The sequence below is a fragment of the Drosophila guanche genome, unplaced genomic scaffold (genome assembly GCF_900245975.1).
Source record: "Drosophila guanche unplaced genomic scaffold, DGUA_6, whole genome shotgun sequence".
Taxonomy (NCBI): Eukaryota; Metazoa; Arthropoda; class Insecta; order Diptera; family Drosophilidae; genus Drosophila; species Drosophila guanche.
The window spans coordinates 65383-88062 of NW_022995752.1; the positions used below are offsets into that span (position 1 = coordinate 65383).

The 22680-nt window shown below is 44.9% G+C and overlaps 3 protein-coding genes across 4 annotated transcripts; 1 reads left to right on the forward strand and 2 right to left on the reverse strand.

The window, feature by feature from the left end:
* Positions 1-1257: 1257 nt before the first annotated feature.
* Positions 1258-2886, reverse strand: LOC117587931. The gene is made up of 2 exons (XM_034278918.1): positions 1778-2886; positions 1258-1718 (listed from the first exon to the last, which is right to left on the reverse strand). Exons 1-2 carry the CDS (start codon positions 2835-2837, stop codon positions 1342-1344), a joined length of 1437 nt encoding a protein of 478 aa, XP_034134809.1. The 5' UTR covers positions 2838-2886; the 3' UTR covers positions 1258-1341.
* A 221-nt stretch (positions 2887-3107) lies between these two features.
* On the forward strand, positions 3108-5189 carry LOC117587888 (nucleoside diphosphate-linked moiety X motif 19). Of its 2 annotated transcripts, XM_034278864.1 has the most exons (5): positions 3108-3253; positions 3317-3561; positions 3633-3890; positions 3947-4028; positions 4094-5188. In XM_034278864.1, the coding sequence occupies exons 1-5, from the start codon at positions 3167-3169 to the stop codon at positions 4502-4504; spliced, it is 1083 nt and encodes a 360-aa protein (XP_034134755.1). In that variant the 5' UTR covers positions 3108-3166; the 3' UTR covers positions 4505-5188. The 2 variants fall into 2 exon arrangements, with proteins under 2 accessions (XP_034134755.1, XP_034134756.1); XM_034278865.1 differs by lacking the exon at positions 3317-3561 and having other exon boundaries at positions 3181-3253; positions 4094-5189.
* A 14197-nt stretch (positions 5190-19386) lies between these two features.
* On the reverse strand, positions 19387-22428 carry LOC117587836 (transcription factor MafB). Its single transcript, XM_034278798.1, has one exon. The coding sequence runs from the start codon at positions 22009-22011 to the stop codon at positions 20548-20550; it is 1464 nt and encodes a 487-aa protein (XP_034134689.1). The 5' UTR covers positions 22012-22428; the 3' UTR covers positions 19387-20547.
* Between the last annotated feature and the right edge of the window lie 252 nt (positions 22429-22680).

The window sequence follows — 22680 nt, forward strand, 5'->3', positions numbered from 1 at the left end:
CCCGAAAACAGGCGTAAATAGATGATTCTTGACGACGATTGCTTCTGCCTAGCCACTAACCATCTAAAGTCTGCCCACAATCCCCCACATTTCCTCCTCCATTGCGTATACTACTAATTTTCTACTAATTTTGTTTAACGACTTTTCGGGTGCTCAGTTTTCTAAATGTTGATAGTCACGTTCGTCTTGCATTTTTTTTTCCTATAGATACATGAATAGGTATCTTAGGGAAGCGATTGACCGGCGTTTTTGTGTGTCATGGGCACTACTTACGATATCAGACCTTAAACGTGACCATTTCTTCGAAGTGCAGCTGTTTGTTACCAAAAATTTCATTCAAAAATAGGCATGTTAGCCCTACTAAAGATAACATCAAACGGGAAATGTATGAATGTACATACATATGTACCCATGTAGGTACTACATACATGAAAGTGTTGAAGAATGTAAAAGATTTTGGCCATTATTGGGACATCGGTTCTCTTTTAGAAAAAGACATTTCACTCCCTAAACATATCCATTTCATCTATACTCGTATGAGGTATTTAGCCGCTCTCCAGTATTTGTTTCAGTTTGCAATAAAATAGATATTTTCAGCTTTTTGTTGGATTAAATGTAGAAACAAACGAATAATGGTGCGATCTTTGATAATTCTCCAACACTCTGCGTGCATAAAAAAGGGGTTCTGTATGTGCCTAAAGTTTCAGGCAAATTGCTTTAAAACTAGCGACTGATTTCCATACAAATCTACACAACCACCTCTGTTCGTCATCCGGATCAAGTATCATATGTACATACATGGATATGTACATATGTACATACAGCCAGGATTGTGCATATATGTAAAATATTCTTTACATATAGTTTATTAATATTATTAAATCGTGGTAGACAAGTACACAATGTAAGAGCAAGAGTCACGGCTGGTTTTCTGCTGATTTCTACTGCTGCTACTAAAAATACGTTCATTCGACTACCTTTGCTTTTGCTGCTCTTCTACTCTGTTGTGTCCTCTCTCTCTCTCTCTCTGCCGTTGCTGTTTATCTGCTGTTAATCTAGCTCTGCTGTAGTTTTGCTACTGATGTTATCCTCTTTCTACTGCTGTTATGTACAGCTGTTATCCTGCTTTTACTGTTGTTACTGCTGTGGATCTGATGTCCAATCATATGATTACATATGTATGTATGTATATGTATACATGAGTTTCATCTATTGAATTTTAATACAAAATGATACTCTTTCGGTTTGCATTTATGTTTTATTTATTTAGAGTTTAATCAGTTAATCAATTTGCTAATTTCCTACTCGAGGAGATCTATTTAGTTCCACTTTCAAATTCCTTTAGTAAGCATCTTTTATGGAATCATCGGCATACCAGATTCTGTAGGACTCGCCCGGCTGGGCAACGTGTTCATGGCCAGAGACAGAGACCTGCTGCGGTTTATAGGACTGTGGGGATGTTTTTGAATGTCCCTTCTGGCATGGTTTCTGGGGCAGCGGCAGAGGTACAGGCCTGTGAGGATGTTCGTGGGGATGATTCGGAGATGGTGCGGATTGGTAGGGAGATGCCTCCTCCCAGGGCAGAGGTTGTTGCCAGGACACCGAGTGGGCAGACACGGGCCCACTGCTCTGGTGCGTCTCCGACCACGATGCGTGCTTTGCCTTGGGTTCCGGTGACTCGGCATAGGCGCTCACACGATGGTTTTCGGGTCGCTCGCCTGGAAATCGACTGATCTTAGAAATGTTGGCAGATTGGGAGCTGTATGCTTGCACTTACCATGCTTCTGTGGCTCCTTAATACTCCAAACTTGAACCACATCCACGGGCTTGGCACTCGCCTGCTGCTGGTAATGTTGTTGCTCGTGATGGTGCGGCTGTGGTGCAATGTTTCCATAACCCTGGTGATGGGACTCCTGCTGTGATCCGTGCTGCTGGTGGGTGTAGCTGCTGTAGTGGGACTCAGGCTGAGGAGCGTGATGTGGATGCTGATGCTCAGTGGGTCCATAGCTCGGGGAGTGCGATTCAGGTCGAGGATTATGCTGGTGGGAGTGCTTGCCGCAATTCTCCACATCCAGTTCGATGCGCTTCTGGGATATGATCAGATCGCGCAGAGCAGCTTCGATGTGCCTCGTGTTCAATGGCCGCAGATGCCTGACTGCGCTGGTGAGTGCTTCAAGACGAGCCTCCTGAGTGCGATTGAAGTGCTTGAGCTGGTGATCGAGGATGCCCAATTTATTGTTGGTGTCTTCGCTCAACTCCTTCACACCGGACAGGCTCTTCAGCTCCACTTCAATGTTGATCTGCGCCGTCTCCAGGCTGTCGAATGAGCACTGCAGTCCATTGAGCTGGGGTAGAACAGAGCGCGTGACCAGCTTGGTGAGGCCGTCGATGCTGCGGTCTATGCCTCGGGCGCTTTGGATTAGGTGCTTTTGGTAGGCGTCTAGCTTGGCCTCCAGGTGGAGGATCAAGTGCTTGGTTCCCTCCTGCAGCCTGGTCAGATCATGCAGTTCCTGTTGCGTTCGCTTTGCATACTCATGGCCTTGCCGCGAGCTATTGGCGAAGGTTTCCAACAACGCCTCGGCTTGGGCTTCCAGGAAATCATTTTGCTTGGCCAGTAGCTGCTCGACCAGACCAATGACCTGCAGAGCCTTTCGCTGCGCTTCCAGATTCGATTCGATTCTTTTACCGACTGTGTCGATGCTGCTCAACAGAGCATTGGCTTCGCTTAGCTCTTCAGTGTTCTTGGTGAGCAGCTCCGTGATCTTTTGCCCATCATCCCCAATGCAGCTGCAGCTGCAGAGGCAGCCGACAAATAAGAGCGACACCAGAATTTTCATTTCTCAAGTAGCTTTCGAACTAGAATCCAAATTGGAAGTGTCTTCAGGGCTTCGCTTTCATGGCTTAAATATGTTTTACCACAGCTGTGCACGCTGATAATACATTTTTTTGTTTTGTTCTTGTTTCCACCTCCACTTTACAAAATAGTTTTTGTTGACGGTTTTATCAGTGTTTACAATTTGGCATTCTGCACGAATTCGAAACCCAACTAACTAGTGTTGGTAAAGATAACGTTTTTTGTTGCTTTTCGGTACAGGATGAGATATCGATATCGATGGGCAAACAGCTGATGGGGAATAAAACAATTTGAAATATTTTATGTTTTGTGATGTCTGCTGCAACTCCTAACAAATGGCGGACCTCGGCCAGTCTTATCATAATCTCCAAAGAAGCCAACAAGCAACAAGATTACAATGTAAGTACAAGTCACTCAATTATGTATGATGATAATGGTTTTAGAACTCCTCTGATCATCCAGCTATTGATGCTCAAGCGCAGCGATCCCACAGCGATCGTTACGAATCAAACTGTCTTTCCCGGTGGCCTGCTGGACAGCGAGGCAGATGAAGATGTTTCCTGGCTGCAGTATTTCGAAGAGTTCGGTGTGCCACAGGAGGCCTTGAGGCGTCTGGTGCTTCTCCATGAAAACAGACCAGCCATACTGGCTCCCCAGGGCACAGGCTGCTACGACCGCTTCTTCAAGCGCTCACACATTTGGTCGCGGTGAGTCCAAAGGTGACACATCTATCACATAGATTATTGTACTGATCTTTGTACTCTTTTGTTGATTCTAGGGAGATAACATTGCGACTAACTGCTTTGCGGGAGTGCTTTGAAGAGGTTGGAGTTCTCCTGTGTCGCAGTAAAAATGAACTGGATTTCGGTAATATTGCCTTGCCGAAGGAGCTGCCCGATCGCGAGGCTTGGCAGCAAAGAGTGCACAACAAGCCCAGCGAATTCCTGAAGCTGTGTCGGGAGCAGAAGGTGGTGCCGGATTTGTGGGCCCTACACGAATGGTCTGCCTGGGCCAGTCCTTCCATCGTACGCAAAGGGTGGGTTGGAGTATGTTTGCGGATTTTATACTAAAGCTAACAAAGACACCTTGCAGCCATGCTACTGTCTTCTTTATGACCTTTGTGGACACACTCCCCAGCCTGCTGAATGAGCCATCTGAGGTCAAGGAGTCTCTGGTGAGTTTTGGTTTTAATACTTATTACAGATTTCATAAATTGTTTTTTTTTTACCTTTAACTTAGTGGTTAACACCGTTGGAGTTTCTGAAACTGAACCAATTGGGGGAAATCTGGTTTCTGCCACCTCAATTCTACGAGTTGTCGCGACTTGCTGGAGTTGGGTCTTACAAATCCCTCCTGGACTTTGCCACAAAACGCAGCAGTCTGGGTACCACCATGTTCATGCCTTTACTCTATGCTTGCGAGGGATCTATGGTGTCTGTGTTGCCAGGCGATGACTACTACTTGCCAGAGCCGCAATATGTGGACGGAATCATCAGCTTTCCAGGCACCGCTGATGAGTTTAGGACACGCTCCAAGCACTTGCATCGGTTCACCTTTGGTGCGAGAGTTGAGAATCTGGAAATGAATATTCCTCCGCCAAATGGACACTTGAGACCGCTGAGTGTCTCGGGCGAGCGTCAAAAGCTTTAATCACATTCCATAGACAGATCCATCGAGGACAGTGACCTCCCACCCCAGTGACCTGACCCCATCTGCTTAGCTCTGATAAGATACTTAATGTGGCCTTTCAAATGGCGTTGGCGTTGGCCTCAAATTGTTATGAAATAATTCTAAGCGGATTTGGCTGGGCATCAAAATATCCAAGTGCCCGCTCTGGACGGCATTAATTATAATTTTATAGGCGACACTTTAATTAAAAAACTCTAGTTTAGGTTCAAGTCTGCCATAAGTTAGCTTAGGATTGAAGCAATGTACATCCAGAGGGGGGGATGCGCACATCAAAAGCGCAACTCTATGCAGATTCGAGTCCTCCCCCAACCCAAGGCAACCTCAAATCGAAACGGGAGTGGAAGGGCGAGTGGTTGGCCAGAGAGAGAGTGAGGCAGCACATGATTTCATACCATTATGAATGCATTTAAATCACTTTGTGCTCTCCTCCTCCCCACCCAATTCGTGGTTGTTTGCGCCACCTGCCGTGTGACTTTGTGCGCTTTACAGCCTTGGCTTGGTCCCGTTACCCCAGGCACAGGGAAGACAAGCCGTTTAAAAATCAAAAACTGAACGAGCTTGCTCCCCACTTCTGTTTGCTTCGTGCCTGCTCGACTGTTTATTATGCATTGTAAAGGACCAACCCTCCACGGGGGGTGTGGGCACTGGCATAGTGGGGGTGTGGGTGTGCAGGGGTAGACTGCCTGCCTCTGTAACAATTACTTCGTTTAATTTAACCTTTTGTGGGTTTCTTCCGGAGTTTATTGTTCTGTTGTTCATTTAATATCGATTAATTATGTTATTAAGTGGGAAACAGACAACTGGAAGGGAGAGTGGGAGTACCTGAGGAGCACTAAAATCATAATTAGTTGGCAGGAGGCAGGCCGAGAGGTCTGCAAAGCTGCTCATAAATTACAAATTAAATTTAAATGCATAATGTGACAAAATGTCTGTGTGAGTTATGAGCGGCGAAAGCGGCTTAGAATCTACTAAGATGTTGCTTGGGCAAATGAGAATCCCAGGCACGACAGGTTGAAAAACTTCTTGATTTATGCGGGAGAGGAGGAGGAGTGCTGGAAGGTGATGCTACTGGGTGGTAGATGGTGTTTGGTAGCTGGTTTATGCTTTATGGCGAGTGAAGACAAGACACCATGTAATTGAATTTTGAGCTCATTTTCATGATATAAAGCTGATTTACGTGGTCGCTGATAAGGTGAATACCGTACATACCGTTGAAATTGGCTTATTAATTGCCTGCAACCGTATAAATGCATATCACGTACTTTTTTTACTCTCAGCTCTGGCTTTGTCAAGCCCAATGCCCAATTATAGTGATTACTCCAGTACACAGACACGAACAGAGTCCAAGATGTCCTGCACCTGCAAGTGACATGAATACCAAATCCCGACCAGATCGATTCACAAGTAATTGACAAGTTCTCGCCGGGACTTCCCACGGGTATAACCAAACACTCCACACACTGCCACAGGAAGAGAGATTTATTTTTATGGCGTGCATTGTTTGCACTCAACTCGACTCGGCTCGGGGGGCGGCCGACCCCGCGGGGCGAGAGCGTTTGGCGGGCAACTAAATGAGTATTACCGCAATAAATCGCCGCAATTCATTTAAGGGTCGGGCACGGGCAACCCTTAAATCAGACAGCACCAGCAGCAGCGGCAGCAGGAGAAGCTGCTAACTGTTGATGAGAGAAAAGCAGCTCTGTCTCCACCACCGAACCCACAGGGAGATGGATGGGGTACCACCCACTATTCGTCAGACCGTGAACCTGTTACGGGATGTCAGATTGTCACTGGGGAAATTGCCGTTGGGCAGGGGGCTGCCTTGCCTTGCCTTGCCTTGCCTTGTACTCCAGCTGGTCGGACAAATTGCATCAATTGACTTGCGTGTTCAACATAATGGCAATTGTGGCTGCCTCTGCCCCCTGTGGGTGTGGCGACGACAGTTGGACTAATGCGTTACATGATTTTCTAATGATGTCTTTATTTCGTAGCTGGCAAACAGGTATGGTATGAATTACCAAAGGATTTTCTATTGCAATTTTGTTTGATTGAAAATAAGTTTCACTTAAAATAAGCGAAAGTAGTATAATAATGTGAAAATTGTTTGAGCGCCTCTGGCATTTAATAGTGGGTCGCGACTCGATTAACCGCAACTTCCTACTTAAGTAAGTAAACGACAGGCAGATACATTTATCAATGATCCATGTCAGTTGTGGATTCATTTGTTTCTTCACAGTTACGTCGAATTGTGTTGATATTTGGCTGGCAGCTATGGAGAGAGAGAGAGATAGAGAGCGAGAGAGTGAGTACCGTTGCAACGGTATCTAGCTCTATTGCCATTCTTCTCTTTGTTCCGATTCCGCCTGCACTCTTTTTGTACGCAATAAAAGACCTAAACAATGTTTACCCTGATTTCAGCTAAAATAAAATCAAATGTTGCTGTTTTACTTGAATTCTCCTTTTAAAATTAAAAGCAAACAGAATACATAAGAACATATGTACATAAGTACTCTCTTCGCATTTGGTTCCCATTTGACGAGATGCAGGTGGAATAGTTCACCTAAGTACATCATCACGTACTTTAGTACATACATACATATGTATGAATGAACATACATATATTTTAGTACCCACAACTAGCATTTAGGTACATAATAATGAGTGTGTATGTGCGTCACATACATTATTTAACGTTCCACAAAACATCATTGAAAGTTACCTGTACACGCACACACACACACACACACACTGGATGAAGCTTTTGACACGCACACAAACACAAAACGCTCGGTGGGCGTTTCGGTTTTTGGCCAAATATGAATTATGCGCTTGCTCCAGCCAAAATGTGTTCCTGTTGTTGCTGTTGGGGCTGCTCCATTCACTCCTCTGCTTAATTTCTATATAATTTCGCTCTCTCTTTCTCTCTGCAGAATTCACACCTAAGTAGAAGCAGCAGCGGCAGCAGCAGCCCCCATTACAGATGCTGAGTGGTGTCGGTGGCCCTCCCTATCCCATCACACCAGGCTAGGGCGCTTCGTAATTCATTTTCCAGTCACGTCACGAGCCTGCGCATAAGCACCGCTGGGGCTACGTTGGGGTAGGTGTCTCTCTGTCTGCTGATGCGGAGGGGCATTATGTTGTCACGGATCTCCATTGCATTCCATTGAAAAGTAGCAGACACACAAGCACCGATGCATGTCTGGGCATGATTGTGTGTGTGTGTGTGTGTGTACATGTGCAGTAAATATGTGTCGGTGCATGTGCATGTGCATGTGTTTTCCATGTGCATCATTTGCAATTTCGTTAGCGGCGCCGCCATCGTCGTCGTCACTTTTGACATTTTTCTGTTATCTTTGCAAAAAGTGTGACCTTGTCACTAGATCTTAATTGCGATTGGGAATATACTTGGATTATCGCGGCTGCATATGATTTGGCGAATCTATTGCACTTTGAGGCTGGAAAAGATTTATTCCAGTTTTGGTCCAACAACTCAATTCAACCCAAAGCCAACTCGTGTCAATTGACTCTCTCAAAGAAAACCAAAGACCCTTATCAAAAGTCTCGCATTTCATATTTCCATTGACTCAGGGAGTTACTCGAATTGTTCGGCATGGAGTTGGGGTGTGTCGTCATTTAAAAAACCATAAATTCAACGGCAATAACGTATAAAGTATGTTTATTTGGATATTAGGCTAAGCAGCGGCGGAACGGCAAAGGCCCATAAAAGGGGTAGAAATTCGAATAAGAACTTGCGACACAAGACGGTCCATAAGAAGACGTTTCTCAAAAAACTCTTTAACACTTGATTTAACTTCAGCGAGTACAGTGCGTGCTATATGAAAATTCCCATTTCCCATTTCTACTCTGTAACTAATATCTAAATTATCGTAGGTAATGCCACATAATTTCTTAGTTGGAATTATTTCGAATTGATTTAAATATCCAATTTAATTTTTATCATTGATTTGAATTTTCTTAAAGATTCAAATAAACGCTAAATTACATATCATTTTTAATCAACTATTCATTAGTAAGTGAGTTATTCTACGTCATTTTGTAATAAATTGCAATGATTGATGTTCATAATTCTCGAATTCCCTCGATGATCGCATTTCGTGTCAAACATTTTAAGTCATCGAAAAGAAAATAAATAGAAGTAATCATGTAAAATCCGTCATGCCGTGACATATCGTAGCGAAACGCACTGTATCTGATGCCCTCATGCGTCAGGAGAGGCCAGTCGCCGGAGGGTGGATGGTTACAATGTGCTCGGCATATGAATATGAATTGTAATAGATTTAGATATGAATCGAAAATCCATACATATGTCTGTCGTTCCGTTCCGTGGCCAACAAAGGTCTGGCACACTGAAAGGAGCAGCTATAGCGTATAATCCAAGCAAATTGATTGAAGATAACATTTTCTTGAGTCATTTGTACATGAAAGAAAAACTCTCAAAAATATATTGTAAAATGCCACAAAAGAGAAAAATTAATTTTCTGCCTTTGAGCGTGGGGATGTGGCAAAAGAAAATGTAATTTTTAAGCTAAATGAGTTGGGTCCGGTCCATCAATGGCAAAGTAAAGCAAAATTCACTGCAAAAGTAAGAGCCGCAAAAGTTTAAGATTTCCGGCGACGGAAAAATGTTGAAAAATTCTTGGGGCAGATTGAGCGTATCAAATTCGACACTCGGCAAAAGTCTCGTCCGTGCTTTATTTTTGTGCTGGTATAAATTATATGGCACTTGCCACGTGTCACCGATTTGTACGGGTGCAAAGTGTGAAATATTCCGGAAAGGACTCTACAAAAAGGACTTCGTTCACCCCCCATGCCATGCCATGCCCCTCAATGAAGCGTAAAATATTTTTACTTCTTACAGTTTGCGAAGAAGAATTTAATCCGTGCGGAAATTTAACCAATTTAAAAAGGAGAGAGTCACACACGACTAGAGTCGGCCACGCCCCCTTTTCTCGGGTCTGCCCTCATTGTATCCCTTTTTGTTGGGGAAGAGCGCTGCTTTATCCGTTTTATTGTGGTAATAAAACTACAATACAATATTGTTTGAATGAGATTGAACGACATTTGAATGGAGCATGGAATGATGCCGGTTCTCCCTGCCCTGAACCTAACGAGTCGATATTTATGGACCATTTTTGGTTAATTTAAGGGCGAAATTTCCACAAGAATGTTAAAGCTTTGGTCTTGGGGAATATCAAGAGGAGATGGACGCACCAGTTGGTTATTTTAGTCACATTAGTTACGAGCATCCTTGTGCTGTGCACACACAATCTATGGCACTCGAATTTTAATTACCAAACTCAGTGTTAAAATGTATGCGCTGCACTGGGTGGACCATTAAAGGGTTTATTCTCTCAGCCAATAAAATATCCCTAGGAAACAAGGTCACACATGGCACCCTTGGGCAATTTGGGTGACCGAACGCTTGACTTCTGGACCTGGTCAATGGGGGATACATATAATCTACATGTTTATGGCTATTTGCGTTTCGACCTCCGCCGAGATAAGCCATAATTTGATTAAGCCAACCCCTTCGTCCTCGTGGGGAGGAAGTTGGTAAGTGAATAAAAATATGTAAAAAGCATAACTCAAGGATGGTTGCGATCCGTGGACTTAGAGCATAAGCAGAGCAGCTTATGGGCATAAAACCAAAAGCATTAACCGTCGGCCAACGAATCCTGCGGTCAGCTTGGACGAGCTTGTGTCCGTGTCCGTGTCCGTGTCCATGGCCGGGTGTGCGGTCTTGTTTAACCAACGATTATGGAAATTGTCTGAAGCGGAAGGAGAATCAGTGTTGAAAAAAGGCTAAGGGAGAGGAAAGATTTGCAGAGCCAGATAGGACAAATGACACGTAGCCGGGCCCTGGACCCTGGCCGAAACGGACCCGCATACAGAGCGTGCTGGACACCCTCTAAAAAATATTTGTTCACACATGGGGGGGTCACACCAGTCACCAGTCACCAGTCACAAGGCAACTTGACCAGCAACGAGCAGCACTGCAGTCACGTGTGACTTGCCTCCTTCCTTCTCCTTTTGTGTGTCGTGTTTGCCCCGTACCCCAACGCATAAATTGCATTCCTCTACCCCTCTAACCTCCGCTAGTCCCACAGCGTTATTTAAACTAAATCAAGTCCAGGATATATCAGCGGCAAATTGGCAAGCCAGGAGTCGAGACTCAAACGGATGAGCATAAAAATAATCATAAACGTTTATCACATGACCAGTGGACAAGCGATAAAAGCGCCAGGAGAAAATAGGGATGGTGGATGGTGGATGGGGGATAGGGGATGGTGTTGAGGATGAGGAGTGGAGAGGTTTGATGAAAAGGATAGCACAAATTTGAACAGAAAAGGAACGTGATGGAACGCGCTATTTTCTCCAATTTTCTCAGATTCAAAGTGGGTCACAATAAGTGGATTTTTGGACGGTAATACTGATTGGGCAGGAAGCGGGAAAAAACGTTGAAATTCGAGCAATAAACATAAAGAATATATACGAAAATGTAGACTGTAGGACTTACTTTTGTTAATGCATTTTTCAAGGAGATGATTTCCTAACCAAATAGTTCCTCTTTCCTAGGTTTCAGTTACATTTAATATCAAAATTAAAATCTAAAATATGTACATCGCTGTGGATATAAACTACGTATTCTGTTGGCTTGTAAGTATCCTTTTCATATATGTACATATGAGACACGCGTACGTTCCATCTCCTATTTCCGTCAGCCCCTTGCAACATTTCCTTCCAATCAAAAACGGAACACCCCGAAAATTCCTCTTAAGTGATTTTAAACTGGCAACTTCCGCTCTGCATTGTGCTCGTACATGTTGTTGGGCGTGGAAACATTGTTGGCTTGACGAAACAATGAGCACTTATCAAGCACGGATTTCACCTTTCCACACATGGAAGACCAATTCCCGAGCTAGCCACACACATGAGCAGTCAGTCTCCTTTTGCTCGCAATTAAATTTTTGCCATTTGCCCAAACCAAGTCCCTTGGTTGTATTTACATCAAATGAGGGTCATTAAGCTGCTGCCCAGTGTTCGCCAGTGGCAAAGCAACATTTATCGATGGGTATTGGGTTCCCCCGGTCACTGGGCCTCTATGTATTCGTTTGTGTGCTAATCTCTTAATGCGTTTAGCGAACATTTCTATTTGCTTAATGAATTGTTACCGAATACATTCACTTCTCTCTCGTTCTGCTTTCTGGTATTCATTTATTCACTGCGTCGGGTCATTTGTCGACGTTTGTCTTTTGATTTGGAACGGTTTGGTTTGGGTCCGCCTGCGGTGGTCTGGTGCAAAGAACATTAGGAACATGAGGTGGAGGCAGAGGCTGAGAGGTTGGTGACAGAAGTTGGCCATTGGGGTCGCTCAATTAGGTTGATTGAGCTTTACTCTGCATCATGGTCAGTGTCAGGTCTGGGGTGTGTGTTTATTGTTTTAAAGTAAAGCTCAATAAGTGTTAGAACACAATTGTTCATAGTCTGGTCTCGCCACACAACGTCTTTCGCCGCAGGCTGGGTTGAAACTCGCTCGGCATCTCTTTCGCCGATCTGCTCTTCGCTCTCGCCTGAATTCGCTCTAGCCTGAATTCGCTCTCCTTCGTTCTTTGCGTTCTGTTTTCGCGTTTGGTTGCAGCACGAGTTAGTGTTTTGTATAACCGTTTTTGCCAGTAATTAAAGGTAACAAAATTATTTATGGCGACAGAGGTTACATACCTCTGTTTGAAACAATAAATCCAGCCCCAATCCCCTCTGGTAAACGTTTTCCATTTCAAGATCTCGCTCCACTAAACAGAAAACAAAAGAAAAAGTAAGCAAAATCAAAGCACAAATTTAAGAGTATATCCGCTTGTGGGGGGGGGGGACACAGATTTGAGTTGCTTTTAACTGCAGCCGCAATATCTACGTAACTATGAACAATAATTTTATTACCCCCGCGACATACGACGATATGGAGGGGAGTCCTTGCACGATGTGAGCGATATGCAGCGATTGGTTACGGCATAAATTACAATCAAAATGAATTGATATGCGTGTTAATAAACGGGGAGCAGACTATGGCGTATGGCAGACAGCGTAGGTCGAGACAGGAAGTAAAGCAGTTTGGCAGCCACCACGGGAATGGCGGCATTTCGATTTTACGCTTTTATGATTTCTCGATTTTGGTTGGGCGAGGACAGCAGGGGGAACGCACGAAGTGGCAGAGTACGAAGAGTACGTACAGGACAGAAGAGAAAAGGAGAGGAGGAGTGGATCGGAGTGGAAAGTGTGCGTCTGGAGACTCGCTCTTAATTAATAAGCCCGGCCAAAAATTGTGTGTGTGTGTGTGTGTTTGTTTGCTAAATATTTGCCATTGCATAAATTAAGGCCCTCGCACTCCAGCCAGGTACAGTAGCACAGCCAGCAGACAAGCGTCGATAACCAGAGACAGAAACAAAATCAGAAACAAAAGAAGCCGGAGAGGAGAGTGGGAACAGTCCTGAAATTGAAATGTTCTGGCCATGCCCGAGAGATTGTATAATTATCGAGCCGGCTCTGTTGACCGTGTGTGTGTGTGTGTGTGTGTGTGTGTGTGTGTGTGTGTAATTCAATATTAATTAAATCATCCAATTGCATGTACAACAATAAATAAATTAAGCGTCCAACTGACGGAATGCTGATCCCTGCAATCGATTCCGATGCCTCTTTCGTTTCTTTTTTTCGTTCTCCAATTTATTGCATATTCAGCAAAAGCCATTTGCGAAAAAAATGTATTTAATTTCAGTCGGTTTTTTGTGTAATTTCGGCTGCTAGCTGCTCTGCCAACAATATGTTGGCAAAAATATTTAAATTGATTTATTAAAAAATAATTTATGCATTTTTTTATAACCTCATTATGCGCTCAATTCGCGCGTGCACTCCGTCGAGAAAGCGCTGCCAAGCCCGACTTGAATGCTCGACATTTGTGCCACGCCAATCACTTTTTTCCCAGTTGTTGCTTTAGTTTTTTGTATATTTTATTTTAGTTTTCCGCTCGGCGGTTCATTGACCGACAGTGTCGACCCCAGAGTGCTGACACGAGCTTCGATGTCGCTCCCCCCCTTTGCCCAGCCTCGTGTTGCAATCGCTTCGAGTCTCTGTCTCCGGTCGCCCGTCTCTTGGCTTTTGCATTATTCCTAATCAGCGAAAAATCGTTGCGAAACTGAGGTGATATTTGCAACGAGAACGATCGCATTTGGGAGCAGAATCTTCTTTCTCTGTTCTCTGTGTCGCCAGTCGCTTGTGCAAGGTGGAGAGACAATAATAAAAGTCTCACTGAAAAGCGCATTAAGCTATTAAGAAAACGAATACACTAATCACGAGCACTACAAAGTTTATGGGAATATCTGTTCAAGCGAGCAAAGTTCATCATATTTATGATAATGAGCCACATAGAATATGGAGCAACATATGGAGGTCGAGGGTATACAACACCTAACGGAAGATCTTTATTAATAGACTCTGTAAGAGCTGCCATTTCTTGTCTAAAGAAAGCTTTAGGGGCAGGGAAACAGCAGGTAAATAATTGCCATAAGCAAGCAGGCTCTAGAAAACCAGGAAAAATTCCTGGTATAAATATTCTTACAAACGATTGATGACTTCAAAGTGCACTTCTCATTGCACTTGTCTGTGGCTGGCAAAGGCATTGTTTACGGTTACGGGTTTCGTTTTCACGTAAACGTGAGGGAAGCCAATGTTTTTGTTCCCACGGTTCTTGAACAGATTTCAAGGTAAACGAGAGAATCCAAGTGAAGGTGTCAACTGATCGACTTGAGGAGACGCTGTTTACATGTCTAGGGGGGGGGGGAATGCTTAAGGCGAAATTCTAAAATCAGTTTAGGGAAGAGGATCGTTAGAGTATTTTGTAAATATTTCCAAGAATGCCTGACATGCGACTCGTTGAATGTGCCAAATTCTAACCTTCTTTTTAATTGTTGCCCACCTTCCACATTCCACAGCTTAGATTCCAGGAAACTCTCTGCGAGTGTACTCTAGCTTCAGCCATATTAAAATACATTTATATCAAAGCATTTTTGGCTTGCACTCATTACTCATTCGGCTGCTGCTTTTTGTTTGCCTCTTTACATAAGTCCCACAAAATATAAGGAAAATGAAAACGAAATGAAAATAAAATCTGCACACTCTGCGGAAAGAAAACACCACAGACCAAAGAGTAGCAAAAAACAATCAAAAATACAAACATTATAAATACAAAAACAAAGCTTGAATGCACCTGTGTGGCGACACCACTACCTGGTTGTGGCTTCTTGGATTTGCCGGGGGGTTGGGTGTAGCAGCGGGCAGCGGGTCTCTGCAACCTTCTGGTAAACGCGAACGCTCAGTGAAGGTTGCCCCAGAATAGCTACAACCATCGGCAATCTCTGCCTCGCCCCGCTCTGTGCTCGGACACCACACAGTTCTTGTTCTTTTTTTGGGGCAAAATCAAATTCAACCAATTTGTAATGGCCCGGAATTGAAGGAAAAGGCAAATGTCTTCATATGCTTCATGCTAAGGCTTCCTTCCACTTCGTTCTGTGTGTCTCTTTTTTATGGGCCACAGCCAATGAACCAGATAGACATCCTGCCGTGGCCCACACACACGAACGCCCTAACCATTCGACAAAGGGTTTCGACAAGTGTTGGGGCTGGGAGATGCCCTGTAACATAATTTAGAATAAATAAAAGGAACATCTCTATGTAAATATATCTTTCAACAATCATTTTACATATTCAAATGATGTGTGCCAAACTTTTTGTAATATTTCCTCGTTCGTTCCACTGTTGCACATACCCTCAAAGCCCACATCTACAGGGTATGCCACAGTGGGGGTAAGAGCCAAAATGTGATTTAATTTATTATTACAAACGTTAAAGGAGTCGTCCCTGGACAGGGTCCAGACAAAGTTCGAATCTCTGGCAGGGCTGGGGGGGGGTCGAAAAGCGATTTACGGCAGCGCATCAATACAACGTACAGCAGAAGGACGCGGGGACTGGCAAATGAGTTCCATTTATATCATTGGTCATTACGGAAATTATGCGACGCCGAAGCAGCGCCCTGGAGTAGATACACTGGGCACGGAAGCGGTATAAAACGATAAAGATACATTGCAAACGGAAGTCGAAGTATGAAAATCGCCTCAGGGACGACGACGACGACGACGACAACTGCATGGCAAAGGATATACTCGTACGGGCATGAATGACACTGGACATGAAGACGCGTCCCAGCCTGCTGCCCACTGACACGGATTGGGGGGTGAAAGTCGTAAAAAACAGCAGAACAGAGCAGACCCAGAGCCCATCAATAAAAAAAAAACGCAAGACAATGGCCCGTGCTGTGAGGGGGAACTTACTCGTAATCCAAAGCAAGAACGAAGGAAGCTTTAGACTCTCACAAGATGCCAGCCCAGAGATTAGCGCTGGGAATAAGTCAGTGGAAAAAGGAAGTGACGCGATCTCAATGTATGAGATACAGTTTTTGGTCGCTTATCAGCTGTACATGAAAACTTAAAGAAAACATGCATTAGGAATTCCAAGAGATATAACATTTAGGGGTATGAAAGTAATCTTTCTCTGAAAATATGAACATATGTAAGCCTCTCATCTTTAACGAACTATTCCTCATCGCCGAAGAGCGACAAATGGAAACAATTGAAATGTACTGTGCCTGAGTCAAAAATTCGATTTTAGGCCTCAATTATTAATACAAATTCCAAAACGATTAGGTGACTGTTTGCACTTTTTAAATTCTTACACAAAATCTGCAGGGCGGATATCCATTAAACAAATTGAGTTTGATAGAAAATTGTAACATCTTTCATCTGTATGATTCATTTTAAGGTTTCTTCATCTTTGACAATTTTTTAAAATATATATTTTGTATGATATGATTATTTTATGAGACATGAACTCTTAAGTGGCATCTATTTTTAACTAAATGAGCTGCAAATCATTTCAATTGTTCCAAGAATGCCAAAGGTACGCATTTTTTAGGGATGCACCAAGAACAACCCGCTTCAAATCTTCCTTCAAAGAGATTCCCTCCCTGTACTGCCGAGTTCCACAGCTCGTTTTCTACTTAGATTTATTATAAAAAGTGATGTACAAACGAGCTGCTATAGAAGTTACAGTTTACTACAATTCATGGCGAAAGTTCAGCCACCCAAACTATCCTTTCACATCCTTCAATGATTGATAAGCTTTTGGCCGAGAAACTTTTTGGCACTTGTCCTTTGACGCGATAAATTCCCTTTTTTCAGCGCTGCCAAAATGAGATTTACGAGCATTTTTTGGAACAACTTTTAGCCAGAAGCAGAGCTGAGAGGCTGACACTGAGACTGCGACTGAGACTGAACAAAGCAGCGGCTAATGAGCCTTTGAAGGACCGCCGAACAGAGGCATTGGAAATCTTCATTAAGCTAATGAGTGGACTACCCACAGGAATGATGGTGCAAATATTTTGAATGGCAACTTATGTGTTAACGATTTAAGGTTAAAGTCAGCTGGGAAAAATGGAAACAGAACACACCCCCCCACCCTCTCTGTCAATGTCAGCGCTACGTGTGTGGCATAGCAAAGCAAAACGAGAGAGAGAGAGAGCCACGCGATAGACACGGAAACAGAGTAGAAGCAGTGGAAGCCACCCAATCATCCGGCCATCCATGCGATTACATGTGTGAACTATCGATTGAATTAAGAAGAAAAAGGAAAAGGAAAAGGGTCTGAGGCAGGGGACAGCCACTTAAGCGTGTCGCTTGACTGTCGTCGTCCGTGGCTCGTTGCTGCTGCTGGCTGGCTGGCTGGCTGGCTGGCTCATCCACTTGAGGAACGTAATAAAAAACGCACAAACACCCCCACACACCAGCCCCTTTCCAATCCATTCCCATAGCCGCAGCTCATCAAAGCCGTCACACGTCGCAGTGCAGGCATAAAAAGAGTGCCCCGAGTACGCAGCATAATCAAACTCAAACGGTGTTCGGACCATAATAATGTTGACAATCATCCCAGTTGGCAGTTGCCTGCCCCTAAGCACTGATTATGCCCGAGATGAACTTATCCCCATGGTCATGACAATTCACCGATTGTCAGTGTCGTGTCTATAAATTTCGAAGAGACCCGCCCACAGCCATCCACACTTGACATCCACTTACTAGTGTCTGCCTGGCCTGCCCGGCGGCTGCGGCTGGAGGGAGACTTTGCATCAGATATTCATAATTATTGTTTAAACTGCACTTGAAAGCCAAAGAAAAGCCCCAAAATGTCGCAGAGCTTAAGGTTGAAATATATTGAAATGGAAAGAATATTGTGTACCTTCCATATGGGTTGAATCGGGGATTCATATTTATTTAAATGGCGTTTAGCAGTGGTCTTCCATTCTCTTTTTGTTTTAACTTCTTGCATGTGCCGATTGCATGACCGAAAACCCAAAAGAAATCCGACACTTCCTGCTGGCTTAAATAATAATAAAGAAGAAAATGCAAAGAGCTCGGCATAAATAACCAAAATCGACAAAAATTGTTGCGCAACTGTTGGCCGATCGGGTTGTGGCCGCCATCGCCGAGGGCAGGAAATTCATATATTCAAAATAATAAATAAATTCAAGAGCCAGAGCCCAAAAAAAACCGAGCCCGATCTCGAGACGGAGCCAAATCTGAAATGCAATCAAAACAAACAAACTTGAAAAACTAAAAACTTTTATTAATGAAAAGTTACAAGGTCCAAACATTGATTCGCAGCCACAACCAAGTGGTCCAGAGCCGATCTGGAATTACCGAATTACGCCTTGGCCTGCGACTCCGACTCCGACTCCGAGTTGGATTGGTGTCTCGGTGGTCTCGGTCCCCTCTTTGGGGAACGCTTCTGATGTTGCTTTTGATCTTCATGTTGATGATTGTAATTTGATGCTGCAGCTCCAGCTCCAACGGCATCGCCATCGTCATCCACATCATCGGCATCGCCTCCTTCTGCTCCTGCATGCGCCGTTACGCGACTCGTGTTTGTTGATAGTACTTTTGGGGGCACTCAGCTGGGGACTGCTTACTGCTGACACTATCGGAGTCTGCAGTTTATTCATTGTTTATTGTTGATTCTGGTCTGCTTTATCAATGCCGACAGACCACACAAAGTATGCAATTCTATGAAACTGAGGGGGAGATCTAGAGATCGCCCTCCCTAAGGTTGCAAGTTGAGATTAAGAGCCAAAGGATGATTCAACTGTTGGAGAAATGAAGATCTGCAATTGCAGCTACAGACATCTTAAGGACCCAGAAAGATGATTATTAATGGGTTAAAACTTTTTTTGACTGTTCTTAAAGGTAAAGATTAAACGCGGGCACCTGCTGTTTCCTGCATTTAGAAATTAATAAGATTCCACCTGACTTGAAATTAGTTTTAAATCGAATGAAAAGTGAAGAAAAACACTCCTGGAATTTAAAATATTGGATGACGAACTGAGGTTAAATATTTGTATATTCATAAGAGTAACTTTCTTCGTTGTTTTCATCGTGTTATCCAGTTCTTGGTATACCTTATGTAAAAAGCTTCCTTTGTTACCAGTACCTCGGGTGAATTGTACTTACACAGGGATATGCACATTTTTCGGAGTTTACCAAAAAAAATATGATTTATGACTGAGTCTCCTTCAGGCTTCAAGTTACCTTAAGATTCGATGCGAACACTTCTTAAGTTTGAATTTTCCAATGAGTAAACTTTAAGAAGTCTAGAAGGATCTGCGACATCTTCCATTTGGCAAATCTGTTTATGGGGTTTGTTGTTGTAACGCAGAAAAAGATACACTTTGATTTGTTATTTTAAATTAGATTTATTACTAACTTGATTTATGCACACTTATCAGATACTCACAATGTTTCGTTAATTTTAATTAATTTATAATTTCTTGCATTACTCGCAAGTATTCTTCTGTGTCCAGAAGTCCGTGACACTCGAGAGACACTCGGAATGTGTGCCCAAAAAAGAATCTTAAATGTACAGAATTGGCGTTGTATCTTTGTATCTTTTGCATGTTATTTAAATCGGTGTGTGGGTGTGTATATACATTATTGTTTGCAATTATTGTATTACATTATACATATAGGACTTGTTTGTTCAGTTTTAGTTTAGTTTTGATTTGCTTTGTTTGGCTTTTCAATTTTACAGCTTGGTATTTTGGTATTTTATCAGTACAAGTACTTGAAGTATTTTAAACGTAATACAACCTTTAGTTTAGTATGTTTTGTGGTGGAACTAAGCAGTACAACAAAAAGAACCAAAAACAATAGAAAACAAATCCTCTAAGATCAACATTACAGCTACCTTTTTTCAGTGATTACTTTTCAGTTATGATATCTATATACGCTTCTGCTCGCTCTTAATACTAGGGAAGGGAAACTAAAACTAGAACTAATCAACAAATAAGCGTGTGTTACTAACTCGTAATTTGTAATTTGTAATTTGTAATTTTTTAATCGTAATACAATGTAGCGATCGATCCGGTAATCAGAAGCTGCAAAATGATTCTCCTTCTCTTTTCTTTTCCTTTTCCGATTTTGATTTGATTTTGCTTTTCATTTTGGGTTTCCTCTATACAATGTTTGTTCTTTATACAAATGTGTTTTTTAATCAATTTTTGCCTTTAGTCTCAGGCTGATAATCAGCAAAAGTTCCCTCCAAACATGATCCACTCTCTCTCTCTCTCTTTTCCTATTTATAACTATAGCTTTAAAATATCTCAAACTGAATTCTAAACGGAATTTATTGTCACAATCCTAAAAAAAAGAGAGACTTGGAATAGTTCTTTGTTGGCGGGAAACACTCCCTGGGGTGGGGGGAAAATACCTTTTGGAACACCTTTTTCTTGGAGTGGTTTCAGCCACTCAGTTAGCCAGTTGCTGGGCGGCCCACTGGTTGCCGCGTTGCTGATGCGAGGCTGTTGCGGAGGATGTGGTGGCTGCCGCCAGTTGGCGTCATAGGTAGAACTCCGGTGAGCTCTGGCTGTCGCCAGCTCCAGCTGGACCCCCGCCTCCGGCGGCACCAATCCTCTGGAGACGTTGCATGAGGGCGTCCCGCTCCTGGCATACGCGCGAGTACTCATGCTTGAGGCGGTGCAGGTCCTGGTTGAGCTGGCGATTGGCCTTCTCCAGTTCGTGTCGTTGGTGCAGGCGCTTGGAGCGGCAGTTCTGGGCGTAGCCGCGGTTCTTCAGGGTTCGCCGCTTCTGCTTCAGGCGCACCACCTCCTCGCGAGGGCAGCCGTGAAGCCGCTTGTTCAGCTCCCGCACTGTGAGCGTGGTCAGCATGTCGTCATTGATGCAGTCCTCCAGCGTGGCGTTGCTGTACGCTCCCGAGCAGGTGTGAGGTGACATGTTGGTCGAGGATCTCGTCGAGCTGGCCGACATGGGGCGGCAGGGCTGAAGGGCCGCTCGGGTGAGCACGCAACCTCCGCCCACGCTGCTGCTGCCGCTGCTGATGTTGGAGCCCGGCACCTGGGGCAGGCAGTTGGGCGTGACCGAGCCGGAGGCTGCCCCATACGATGCCGTGTGGGAGTGGGCGTGCGGGCTCGAGTGCATGTTGATGGGAGCCAGGTCGAGGTTGTGGAAGTGATGATGCGGATACTTGGCCTGCTGAAGCACAACCTGGTGCGGGTGCGGATGCGGGTGCGCGTGGGGATGGCCGTGCGGATATGGATGCGGATGGGTGTGGGGATGGTGTTGGCTCTGCATCAGCGGCTGTCCATGATGATGATGGTGAGCGGCGGCAGCCGCCTGCAGGGCATAGTCCCGCTGGCGATCCCACTCCTCGGCCTCCTCCTGGGAACCGGGATAGGGCAGCGGCCGCAGATCGAGGGGCTGCTGGTCGGCACGTATGGAGTTGGTCAGCCACATCATTTCGTGGCTCAGTCCGGCACTGACCACGGGCGCAGCTTCCTTCCTACAGCTACTGCTGCCCGTCGGCGAACCCACAACCGGCGGAGTCTCCGGCGGGGTGGAGGGAACGCCGCCTGGCACTCCGGCTGCCGACGAGGAGGATGTGTTGACCAGTATGGCCTGGCCGGGCATCGGGCCGTACTGCTCCGGCGGTGGCGAGAGTGGCTGCAGCCGGCGCTCATCTATGTGCCACTGGTGGCCCGAGAAGGAGCGAAGCTTGATGTGGGGCGACGGTGACACCTCCTCGACGGCTACGGCTGCCTCTGGTGCAGCCAGTGCCAGCGGCTCCGGCACCACCTCCTCGGCAACCGGTGGCTCACCATGCACAGTGGTCCACTTCACAGCCACCGGCTGTGGCGGACTATGATCCTCCCGCTTCACATGCCCAATGGCGGCGGTCGCTGTCGCGCTGGCATTTGCGCTGCTGCCGGCAACCGGCACCTCCAAATGGTGCAGATCGAACTCCTGCACGTACGTGTCGGCTATTGTGGGATCTTCCATTTTCATTGGATCGATCGCGACCGGCCGGTCTCACATGCGAGGGTTGGGTCGGGGCAGGGTCAACTAGGACAACTATTCGGGGGCTAACCGGAGGGGCAACTCGCACTTGGCACTCGAATGGCTGGCACTCTCCGAAGTTTTTTCGTTAATCTATCTTCTTCTTATTCTTCTTCCTTCCTTCGATCACTTTTGGTCACTAACTATCTCTTTTTGGCATTATCTGTGTGCCTGCTCTCTCTCTCTCTTTTGTGTTGCTCACTTTGGAATATATGATATTTTCGCGAGCGCGTGTTCTGCCGCTCACTACGTCCAGTTTCAAAGAGTTAACGGTAGCGAATGAATCTGACTGCGGCTCTGGCTGATGACTGAAGGGTGGCTGGGATGGCCTGGAATGGCCGCGACGCGCGCAGCGCCTTAATTTTATATACATGTACGAGTGTACGGTGTACGGTGTGTAAGTAACGGCAAAAGCTAAAGACACGACATGCAAAAAACAGAACCGAATGCGACGACCACGACAACAACAGCTACATCGGCATCGGGCATCGGCAGCTTGAACGCCATTCGCTGGCTGCTGGCACGTTTGACTCCTGCTGGAACTGGAATTGGAAAATGGAGAAAAGCTTGCACTGCCGCCGCCGCCACCGCACACTTGTCGGCAACAACAACAACAAC